Here is a 12,086-nt window from a genome sequence, read left to right as displayed (position 1 = left end):
GTGTGTGTGTGTGTGTGGGTGGGTGGGGTGGGGGGGGAGGGTATGTATTTTTGTATGTTTTGTTAAATTTATGTTCATAGTTTCCAATGTATTTGTTTATTTCTATTTGCAAGACAGACTCACTTGGTCCATGCACCACACCCAGGTAGCCAGAACGGTGAGTCCGAACACCAGGCCGGGCCAGGGCAGGTCCCCGGACACCGGGTCCCGGAACATGTGGAAGGCGTCCGGACGGGGCAGGTGGCAGGTGGTGTTTGCTACCGTCGACGAGGGAATGGCGGACATGTAGCGCGCCACAAGGCCGCTGTACCAGCCCACCTCGGAGAATGCTGCGTGGATAAAAACAACTGAGCGACTTTATGAAAACACTGCAAAAATAAAGAGTGGGACGCTAAGCTGACGTGCATCCGACCTATGAACATGAGGGCAAAGGCGCCGCCAACCATGATCACTGTCTGGAGCGCGTCGGTGTACATCACTGCTGCTAAACCACCTGGAAACACACACAAAGTCACCAACTCACAGTGATGCAGAGTCCCACAAGGATTACAAATGGGACCGATCTCTTTTCAACTTTCCATACTTTACATTCATTTTTGTAAATTTCTTACTAAAACTGTTTAAGAACTTTTGAATGATGTGAAAATAGAGCTAAACTTGGCAAAACATATGAATAGAAATTGAATTGGAGGTTGTTGTGAAATAGCTATGCTGATAAAAATAAGTAAATAGCCAATAAAAAAAAAAGTTTTAAAGCACTCGATTAGTTACAACTGTTGAAACAACAGGCCGCACAGTAGCCCATTGGTTAGCGCTGTCCCCTCACAGCGACAAGGCCACGGGTTCTCCTGGTGTGTGTGGATTCCCCCGGGGTCACCCGGTTTACCCCTACAGTCCAAAACTTGCATGTCAGGTTAATTAGTGACTATAAATTGTCCCTTGGTGTGAATTTGAGTGTGTGAGAGACTGTTTGTCCTGTGACGGACTGGTGACCTGTCCAGGTGAACCCTGCCTCGCCCAGCCAGTGGGGGTCGGCTCCAGCACCAGATCAGCGTCCAAGATGAATGGATGGATGATAAAAATGCTTTGACTGGTTGAAACGGCTAAAATAGCTATATAAGCAAAACCATTTTAAAATAGCTGAAGATGTTGAATACTGTCAGCTAAAACTGCATCTGAAACTCTTTTCAATAAAACACCTAAAACGAACACAAGCAATAAATTAATATAGGGATGCACCGATACCACATTTTTCCAAATTGAGTAGTTTATGAGTACGAGTGCTCACGATACCCAAGTACTTATTCCAATACAGATGCATTTATTTCGAAATGTTTAAATTTTTCCACAGATCTGCCATTTAAAAAACATTCCTCAGTATGTGTGTCTTGCACAAGGGTGACTGTCCTCAGTCTCACTGCAGTACAAACAAGGATTTCACATAACTCATCACTATAGCTATAACTCTAACAACATTAGTGCTTTTATAAACATGTTTTTCATCAACCATATGGGACACTGAGCCAAACAATCATCCACTGTCCACACGGCTGTTAGCCTGCACTTCATGAAGCTTCCTGCCAGGTGGCGCCCAGGATCCTCCTGCTGGTCGGCCTCATCCTGTGGACGTCCCCGGCAGGCAGCCCCGGCAGGCAGCCCCGGCAGGCAGCCCCGGCAGGCAGCCCCGGCAGGCAGCCCCGGCAGCCCCGGCAGGCAGCCCCGGCAGCCCCGGCAGGCAGCCCCGGCAGGCAGCCCCAGCAGCCCCGGCAGGCAGCCCCGGCAGCCCCGGCAGGCAGCCCCGGCAGCAGCTTCCCCTTGGCCTCTGTAGCAGTCAGTGTTGTAGAAAAAGTGACGGTTGTACTTAAAAAAGCAGTAATAATAACTGGTTAAAAGGCCACACAACAAGACACAGCGAGTCAGACACACACTGAGAGACACACACACGTTACCTCAGATGGAGAGTTGTGATGCAGAACACAGGGATTTTCCCCGTCACTGAGGTTCTTGACGGCTGCAGCCGAAGTTCCCTTCGTCCGTTTCCTTAGTCACGAGTCTCATCAGCACGTCGTGGGCCAATTCTGCGTCGTACTGGGATTTCAAATTAGTATCTACCCCTTCCGACAGAAACCCAATTTGTCCCTCCTTTGGAGAGTTTTGCTGGACGCAATCTACATTCTGATGTGTTTTTGTGGCGCTCATTCACCTAATAAAAGTTCTACTCTGCTGAAATCACTCAGCCGCCGGCACTTTGCAGTGAAGCGCTGGAAACGCTGTACGCCGGTATCGGTGACAATTTTATGAGTACTTATGTCTGGTATCAGACCTTCACCCAATAGCAGTATCAGTGCATCCCTAAATTAAAATAAATACATTTGAAATCAAAGTAAAAATAAAACCACTTACATGGCTTAATTAGTAAAATGTGCTAAGTTAGCTAAGTTGCTCAATTGTCTACTGCTGGAACAGTGAAAGGATGAGGTGAAAAACAAAGAAAAATGAAAAAGATATTTCAGAAGTAATCAATCAAACCAGACAAACAAAAGAAGAGGTGGAATAATACATAGATTTGAAAAATGCCTAAAACAGCAAATACAGCAAAAATAGCTCAACTAGCTATAGTCAAAATAGCTCAAACAAATTACAAATATAACAACAAATTAAAGCAAATCAAAAAATGTAAAAATGGGCAAAAGCTGCTTCAAGTCGTTTTTAGTTGACCTGCGACGGTGTACACGGCCGTGACCAGCAGCAGAATCCCTGTGGACAGGTAGAGGTTCCAGCCCAGGGACATCTGAATAAAGAGAGCCCCGGAAAACATATCGGTCTGGAACACACACACACACACACACACACACACACACACACACACACACACACACACACACACACACACACACACACACACACACACACACACAAACACAGTAAAGTTATTGCCTTTCCTGATTGTGGCAAAAGGAAATCAATCGTTCAAGTGTGTGTGTGTGTGTGTGTGTGTGTGTGTGTGTGTGTGTGTGTGTGTGTGTGTGTGTGTGTGTGTGTGTGTGTGTGTGTGTGTGTGTGTGTGTGTGTGTGTGTGTGTGCGTGCGTGCGTGCGTGCGTGTGTGTGTGTGCGCGCGCGCGTGCGTGCGCGTGTGTGTGTGTGTGTGTGTCTGTTGGTCTGACAGATATTTTGGTGAAGATGTAGAGGACAATGGACAGGATGGACATGGACAGCCGGATCCTCCGTCCCCCGAAACGCTTCCCTAAGTATTGGGGCAGGGTGATGACCCCAGAAGAGACGTACACGGGGATGAACAGCCACCCCAGTGCCACCAGGAGCCATGAGGCCTTCACAAATACACAGAATAAACCCCGTTATTCACAGCCATCGCTCTGTACGCTGAACACAGATCGATTCGGATCATTCTCACGTTCCACTCGAACCCGCCCACAGCAATCCCGCCGGCTGATCCTGTTCCTGCCAATCCGATAAACAGTCCACTGCCGACGTTACTGGACATTAAAGAGGCTCCGATCTGAAAAATAAAGCTCCTTCTATAGTTGTGTCCCGTTGTTATGGTCAGGCTCGCTAAAGTGCTAATAGCTATGGTGAATCTTCAATACTTTATTCTCTCTAAAGAGTTCAATAAGTCACTAATTTAAAAGTTAAAAAAGACTTAAAGCTAAAATAGCTGAAACCTGGTAAAATTCAGAGTAAAATAGGTCAAATGGCTGAAGTTGCTTGAACAAAGGAAAAAAGCCAAAATGCTAAAATAGCTGCTGCTGAAATGACTAAAATTGTTAAAACTGGCAATAATGACTAAAACTGCTAAGAGTGCGACGAGTGTAAAGTGTAAAATAGCTACATAGGCCAAAAGGGTCAAATCAATAAATTACCAAAAACAGTTATGAAATTCTGGTGAAAAAAATAATAAATAATAATAAAAAATATAACCAAAAGACTGCAATTACCATAACTGCTAAAACAGATGAATTGACGAAATAATTAAAGACAAATATGGCAAACAAATAGAACTAATAAAACTGCTAGAAGACTAAATGTGGTACTTACAGGCCACCATGTCATCGAGCGGCCGGCTAAAAAGTAACCCCCGACTGTGCTGCGATTCGCCACCATGGATGACTGTTAAGATTAAAAGAAAAAAGAATGATGAAAAAAATGCTGAAATCAGCGAAAATGGCTACAATTAGCAAAGATGGCTCAAACTGTTGAACTGAAAGTGACTAAAACCAACAGTATGTATAAAGCTAAAATAGCGAGTACAGCTATTTTGACTAAACCAGTTAAAGCACCTAAATTAAATGAGATGGCTAAAATGGTAAAAAAAAAATAAAAAATACAGTGACATCGGCTGAGTAGCTATAATGACAAAAACACTAACATGGCTAAAGTTGCTGAACTGACAAACAGCTAAACTATGTTGACTGCTGAAGAACAAAATCTAACAGACTAAACCAGGCTACACTGCTGCTAGTTTACATGTAAGCTGACGGTGAAAATGACAAGGCAGCTTTTTATATATACATTTTTCATATAGAAATGTTTTGTGTGTGTGTGTGTGTGTGTGTGTGTGTGTGTGTGTGTGTGTGTGTGTGTGTGTGTGTGTGTGTGTGTGTGTGTGTGTGTGTGTGTGTGTGTGTGTGTGTGTGTGTGTGAAATAGCATTGTTTTCTTCATCTATGTGGTGGAACATTAACACTTAGCATTTGTTACCCAGATTCCAACCGCCATGACAAGAACGAAGTAGACAACAACCACAGCGATGTCAGCGGCATCCACCCTGACACCGGTGGGGGGCGGTAGTGTGGTGGTACCCTCCAAATGGCCGCTACCTGGAAACAAAATAAAACAGGTTAATGGGAAGAAGAGCTAAAGTGGCCAAAGAGGAGAAAAGAAAAACTGCCCAAACAGTGATGTCACCTTGATTTGTCCATGGGGGCTTTTAGAACTGCTTTTAGTCTGACCTGTCGCCTCGGACCTGTTTGCCTTGGGAGACCCTACAGGGGGGCATAGAGCCCCACGACAACATAGCTCCTAGGATCAATCGGGTACTCAAACTCCCCCACCACCATTAGTAAGCAGTTCATAAATCAAAGAGAAGAGTGACGTCGTCCAGTAAGGCGCAGCCAGGACCCCACCATGGAGCCAAGCCTGGGATTGGGGCTCGTTTATGCGATCGCCTGGTGGCCGGGCCTTTGCCACATCCAGCCAAAAGGGACGACGAGGGCCCCCCCTCCTCTTCCTCCTGTGGACCCACCACCCACAGAGGCTACCGTAGGGGTCGGGTGCAGTGTGGATTGGGTGGCAGTTGACGGCAGGGGCCTCGACGACCCGATCCCCGGACACAGAATCTGGTTTTCGGGACATGGAACATGAACTCGCTGGGGGGTAAAGAGCCCGAGCTTGTGAGGGAGGCTGAGAGATACCGTCTAGATATAGTCGGGCTCACCTTCACTCACAGCTTGGACTCTGGAACCCAGCTCCTCCATAGGGGCTGGACACTCCACTTCTCTGGAGTTGCCCGTGGTGTAAGGCGGCGGGCTGGAGTGGGCTTGCTTATTGCCCCACAGCTCAGTGAATGAGAGGGTAGCGTCCCTATGCCTTCAGGTAGCAGACAAGTCTCTGTTGTCTCGGCCTATGGACCGAACAGCAGTTCAGAGTACCCAACCTTCTTGGAGTCCCTGGGAGGGGTGCTGGATAGTGCCCCAACTGGAGACTCCATTGTTCTCCTGGGGGACTTCAACGCCCACGTGGGCAATGACAGTGAGACCTGGAAGGGGGTGATTGGGAGGAACGGCCTCCCCGATCTGAACCGAGTGGTGTTCTGTTATTGGACTTCTGTGCCAGTCACAGTTTGTCCATAACGAACACCATGTTGGAGCACAGGGGTGTCCATAAGTGCACGTGGCACCAGGACACCCTAGGCCGGAGGTCAATGATAGACTTTGTGGTCGTGTCATCTGATCTCCGGCCGCGTGTCTTGGACACTCGGGTAAAGAGAGGGGCAGAGCTGTCAACTGATCACCACCTGGTGGTGAGTTGGATGCGCTGGACTGGGAGGAGGCCGGATAGACTCGGCAGGTCCAAACGTGTTATGAGGGTCTGCTGGGAACATCTGGCCGAGCCCTCCGTCCGCGCAGCCTTCAACTCCCACCTCCGGGAGAGCTTCTCACAGATCCCGAGGGAGGTTGAAGACATTGAGTCCGAGTGGACCATGTTCTCCTCTTCCATTGTCGAAGCTGCTGCTCGGAGCTGTGGCCGCAGGGTCTCTGGCGCCTGTCGTGGCGGCAATCCCCGAACCCGGTGGTGGAAACCGGAAGTAAGGGATGCCGTCAAGCTGAAGAAGGAGTCCTATCGGGCACTGTTAGCTCATAGGACTCCCGAGGCAATCGACAGGTACCGGCCTCAAGGAAATTCTGGCAAACAGTCCGGCGCCTCAGGCGGGGGAAGCAGTTCTCCACCAACACTGTTTACAGTGGAAGTGGGGAGCTGTTGACCTCAACTGGGGACATCGTCGGGCGGTGGAAGGAATACTTCGAGGACCTCCTCAATCCCACCACCACGTCTTCCATTGAGGAAGCAGAGGCTGGGTTCTCAGAGGTGGACTCGTCCATTTCCCAAGCTGAAGTCACCGAGGTTGTTGTGAAGCTCCTCGGTGGCAAGGCACCGGGAGTGGATGAGATTCGCCCAGAGTTCCTTAAGTCTCTGGATGTGCAGGGACTGTCGTGGCTGACTCGTCTCTGCAACATTGCGTGGCGGGCGGGGACAGTACCTCTGGACTGGCAGACCGGGGTGGTGGTCCCTCTCTTCAAGAAGGGGGATCAGAGGGTTTGTTCCAACTACAGAGGGATCACACTCCTCAGCCTCCCCGGGAAAGTCTATTCCAGGGTACTGGAGAGGAGGGTCCAGCCGTTAGTCGAACCTCGGATCCAAGAGGAACAATGCGGTTTTTATCCTGATGGTGGAACACTGGACCAGCTCTATACTCTCCACCAGGTTCTCCTGATGGTGGAACACTGGACCAGCTCTATACCCTCCACCAGGTTCTCCTGATGGTGGAACACTGGACCAGCTCTATACCCTCCACCAGGTTCTCCTGATGGTGGAACACTGGACCAGCTCTATACCCTCCACCAGGTTCTCCTGATGGTGGAACACTGGACCAGCTCTATACCCTCCACCAGGTGCTCAAGGGTTCATGGGAGTTTGACCAACCAGTCCACATGTGCGGTTCACAGCCCAGTGTGAAGCAACTGGGATGAGGATCAGCACCTCTAAATCCTAGGTCATGGTTCTCCACCAGAAAAAAGTGGCATGCCCCCATTCAGGTAGATGGAGTGCCCTTGTCGCAGGTGGAGGAGTTCCAGTATGGAGTGGGGGGAAGTTGGAGCGTGAGATCGACAGGCGGATCGGTGCAGCGTCTGCAGTCATGCGGTCGTTGTATCAGTCCGTCGTGGTGAAGAAGGAGCTGAGCCAAAAAGCGAAGCTCTCGATTTACCGGTCGATCTTCGTTCCTACCCTCACCTATGGTCATGAACTATGGGTCATGACCGAAAGAACCAGATCCCGGATACAAGCGGCTGAAATGAGCTTCCTCCGTAGGGTGGCTGGGCGTACCCTTAGAGATAGGGGGAGGAGCTCAGTCACCCTTAGAGATAGGGTGAGGAGCTCAGTCATCCTTAGAGATAGGGTGAGGAGCTCAGTCACCCTTAGAGATAGGGTGAGGAGCTCAGTCACCCTTAGAGATAGGGTGAGGAGCTCAGCCACCAGGGAGGAGCTCGGAGTAGAGCCACTGCTCCTCCTCATCCAGAGGAGCAGCTGAAGTGGCTCGGGCATCTATTTCGGATGCCCCCGGACGCCTCCCCAAGGAGGTGTTCCAGGCATGTCCCTCTGGTAGGAGGTCTCAGGACAGACCCAGGACACCTGGAGGGACTATGTCTCTCTATGGCCTGGGAACACCTTGGGGTCTCACCAGAAGAGCTGGAGGAAGAGTCTGGGGTGAGGGAAGTCTGGGCAACTCTGCTCGGACTGCTGCCTCCACCACCCAGCCTGGATAAGCGATTGACAATGGATGGATGGATGGATGGAAGCCCAAGCAGCTAAAACAACTAAAATGGATGTAATAGCCAAATTGGTTAAAACACAAAAAAATATATAATTATATTTTTTTAAAGCTGGAATAAGTCAAATGGTTCAAACAGCTGCAGGTGCTACCACAGCTAAAACTGATCAAATGCTGAAAATGCATAAAAAGGCTAAAGCCACAAAAAGAGCCTAAATAGATAAAACAGTGAAAAGTTAAAAAAAAAGAAAAAAAAAAAAGAAAAACTGGTAATATAGCTTATGTTGTAGAAAATCTAAGGCCTCTTAGACTTTATGGCCTACGTATTCACTGATAACTAATAATCTGCCAGGTCGCTGCCACCCAGGCCGGTTACGTTGTTGTTAGGTTTGAGCCCCTTAATCAACGTTGTTTTTACTGGCGGCGCCAGAAACTGGCCTCGGAGGACGAGATTACAGGGAAGCGACTTTATATACAACGGAGAAGAGTGTGTAAGGGGGTGCTTGGTCAGAATGTGTGTGTGTGTGTGTGTGTGAGGATGTGTCTTTGTCTGTCAGGTGTGGGAGCGCTCCGGCTTTACGTCTGAATACATTTCCCTCTTAGCATCTCACCCTGTGTCTCACTTCATCTTTCCAAACCTCCGGCCGTCACTGAAGAGCAGAAATTATCCACTACAGCTTATATAGCTAAATCTGATCAAATGGCAAAATGCCGATGCAGCTTAAAAGGCTACAAAGAAACTAAAAGGCTCATATTACTAAAACAGCTAAAGTGCTTACAGTAGTTTAAACACCTCAAATGCCTAAAATCAGTGTAACTGCTAAGATTACTGAAGCAGTTAAAGTAGCTTAAGCCAGTAAAATGACTAAAATCACCTAAATCACAGGAGCGGCTATAACTGATAAATCCATCAAAAACAGCTGAAAATGCTGCAATGGCTAACGAAACTGCTAAAGTATTAGAAAAAAAGAGTCTTAAAAACAAGCTAAACCACTTGGAAGTATTAGTGCTGTGTGTCTCAACTATGTCTCTGTTTGTTCCCAGTGGACTTTGAACCAAGATAACATTTTAGAATAGGAAAAAAAGAGTTTCAATGTGTTATTCTGACAGAGAGTATTGGTAGAAAGTAGAAAGGGACGAACCTGTAGTGGGAGTGCTCCACATTCCCATATTTCCAGGGGATTTCATGTTGTTGAGTTTTTACCGATGGGATTGAACGGAGAGTCAACCCTGCTGTGTCTCATTAATGATTGCTCACACACGCACACACAAGCCTATTAGTTAGCTATTATGAGCCTGTGCTGCACTCAACACACACAGATCCTCAAACCACATGCTAACACGTTAAAGAAGAATCAGCTACATGCAGGTTTGATTTGGAAGAAGAAAAGAGCTCAAATGGCTTCAACTGCTAACATATATAATATGCTTAAATGCCTAATATGCCCCAAAAATGAATGTATTTATTTTTAGCCATTTAACGACCTTTGACCTGAACTTCTGATTTCATGACTATGTGCAATAAATAATGTTTTTTCCTTTTTACTATGATATGTGCAATATTCTCAGAGAACGCAAGACTGGATGACTGCATGATCGTATGTCTGTTGATAGTTTAGTCTCTCATTCTCATTCTTTTATAGCATTGTGTATTATAGATCTTTTCTATGTATTACTCTTCTGCACCTGAAAGTCGGCACCTTAATTTCGTTGTGGGTCATTGTCGCGTTCAGAAACTCTTCAGACCAAAGCAATGGTTTGACTCACTCAGCGTTAGCCCCGCCCACTGAGTTTGATGAGTGAGTTTGACAGATAAAATTAACTCATGAAGTGCAACACCGGACCATGAAAAAGTTAACTAAATAGTGAAATAATTAAATAGAATTTTTACATAAAGGAATTTGTCTTTTGATTAATTGACACATTGATATATTTTATCCCAGTTATATTTCATTAATGACACATTAAATGATTTAATGGTGATTGTCTTTATTTAATTTTGGCACATTTAGGCAATGAAATAATTAAATAGTGAAATAAATATATATGTATTTTACATAAAATAAATTGGTATTTTAAACCACGAATGACACGTTTATATATTAAATTCCAATTTGAATATGTAAGTATTGACCCATTTAATTTTTTAATGGTGTATTTATTTTGTAAATTTTGGCACAATCAGCACAGGTGGTGTTCTCTGGTCTCTGCAGAGAACCAGGGTCTGTCCTGAACCTTCTTATCAGGCAGGTGGTGTTCCTGATGTCTAGTGTCTCTGCAGAGAACCAGGGTCTGTCCTGAACCTTCTTATCAGGCAGGTGGTGTTCCTGATGTCTAGTGTCTCTGCAGAGAACCAGGGTCTGTCCTGAACCTTCTTATCAGGCAGGTGGTGTTCCTGATGTCTCGTGTCTCTGCAGAGAACCAGGGTCTGTCCTGAACCTTCTTATCAGGCAGGTGGTGTTCCTGATGTCTAGTGTCTCTGCAGAGAACCAGGGTCTGTCCTGAACCTTCTTATCAGGCAGGTGGTGTTCCTGATGTCTAGTGTCTCTGCAGAGAACCAGGGTCTGTCCTGAACTTCTTATCAGGCAGGTGGTGTTCACTTTGTACCACAAACAACATGTGAGTCTGATGAGGGACTGGAGAACGATGGTCAAGAGGACAAGAGGCTGAGGTGACAGTCTGAGGATGCATCAGTATTTAATTATCATCATTTAACAAATTAATCAGCACAAATTTAAACAAACATTCTACACTGACAGCTTATTTTCAAACAAAGACATAACAAAATAACTCAAATATATCCACAGCTCAGGTCTCTGGTCAGAGATACTAAATAAAGAAAAGAAAACACAATAAACCATAATTAATTAAATACAAATGTCAAATGACAGTATCCAGATTAAAATGATAAATAATTGATCTCCTTTTTGGTTCAAACCCTCATTCAATCATGGCAGGGTGATTTCCAGGTTTTCCCATGCAGGTCACACACACACACACGCACACACACGCACACACACACACGCACACATACACACACACACACACACCCACAAACACTGTTGGGATTTATGGTTGGTTATTAGCATTAAAAATTACTGAAAGTCATAGATCACTGGAAATAATTTATGAAAAATTTAAATCATTAATGGAAGTAAACGGTCATTTGCGCATTAACAACTCCTAGAGTAATTGAGTAATTACTCAAGAGTTAATAAATTCTCAAAAATAATCTATTAATGAAAAATTATAAATTGGTTATTTATCAAATAATAATGAAATTGGGGCACCACCAGCTAAACTGGAAATAGCTAATACCAAAATATCAGTCTCGTAAAAAGCACAGACTGTTACAAACCAGTGAATTGTCAACAATAAAGACACAATAATTACCAGGAATCGATCAATTCAGCTAAAAGGTGTTTATTTATTAATTCAGAAATAATCACGAACTAAATAAATAATAAATAATCACAAACGTCATCTAACACGGAGATCTAATCTATTAAACAGGAACACTATGTACAAAGAAAGAGGGTGTGTGTGTGTGTGTGTGTGTGTGTGTGTGTGTGTGTGTGTGTGTGTGTGAGAGAGAGAATCTGAGTAGGGATGTAGTGACCACGAGTGTCCACCAGGTGGCGGTGGACCTTGGAGGGTCAGTGTCAGTGGGTGTAATGACCTCAAACAGACACCAGAGGGAGATAGGCGTCTGGTTCAGGGCGGTGACCATGACGACCACTAGGGGCGCCCGGCGGGGCGCGGAGGGAGGAGCAATGACTGCATGTGACCACCAGGTGAGTGTAAAGAGAGATTGCGATGACCCACGCAGCCACTAGAGGCGTTTGACTCGCTCTTCCTGTGGATGTGGTGGTTGCTAGGCGACCAGATAAACAAGACGGCCGTCGCTCGGAGCAAGAGGTCTCACCGGGGCCGAATCACTACTGTAACACTGGAGTTTAACTGATGTTGAGACATGCAGTCAAACTCTGGTGACGATACTGATGTATCACGGCGACACAAG

At 46.2% G+C, this 12,086-nt stretch overlaps 1 protein-coding gene across 1 annotated transcript in view; it reads right to left on the bottom strand.

Annotated features, from left to right (window-relative positions):
- slc5a9 (solute carrier family 5 member 9) overlaps positions 1 to 4,776 on the bottom strand; it is a gene marked incomplete at its 3' end in the record, with an annotated part of 29,010 nt that extends 24,234 nt beyond the window's left edge. Inside the window, exons 1-7 of the mRNA XM_080514718.1 lie at positions 4,717 to 4,776; positions 4,055 to 4,126; positions 3,414 to 3,518; positions 3,166 to 3,330; positions 2,719 to 2,824; positions 413 to 493; positions 124 to 329 (exon numbers count right to left, since the gene is read on the bottom strand). Of these exons, the coding sequence (XP_080370844.1) occupies positions 124 to 329; positions 413 to 493; positions 2,719 to 2,824; positions 3,166 to 3,330; positions 3,414 to 3,518; positions 4,055 to 4,126; positions 4,717 to 4,734 (753 nt within the window). The 5' untranslated portion in view covers positions 4,735 to 4,776. The remainder of the gene's footprint in view (positions 1 to 123; positions 330 to 412; positions 494 to 2,718; positions 2,825 to 3,165; positions 3,331 to 3,413; positions 3,519 to 4,054; positions 4,127 to 4,716) is intronic.
- Between the last annotated feature and the right edge of the window lie 7,310 nt (positions 4,777 to 12,086).

Source organism: Blennius ocellaris (genome assembly GCF_963422515.1).
Source record: "Blennius ocellaris genome assembly, chromosome: 19".
NCBI classification, from domain to species: Eukaryota; Metazoa; Chordata; class Actinopteri; order Blenniiformes; family Blenniidae; genus Blennius; species Blennius ocellaris.
Note: the sequence above shows the minus strand (reverse complement) of the source record. Positions and strands in the feature narration are given on the sequence as shown.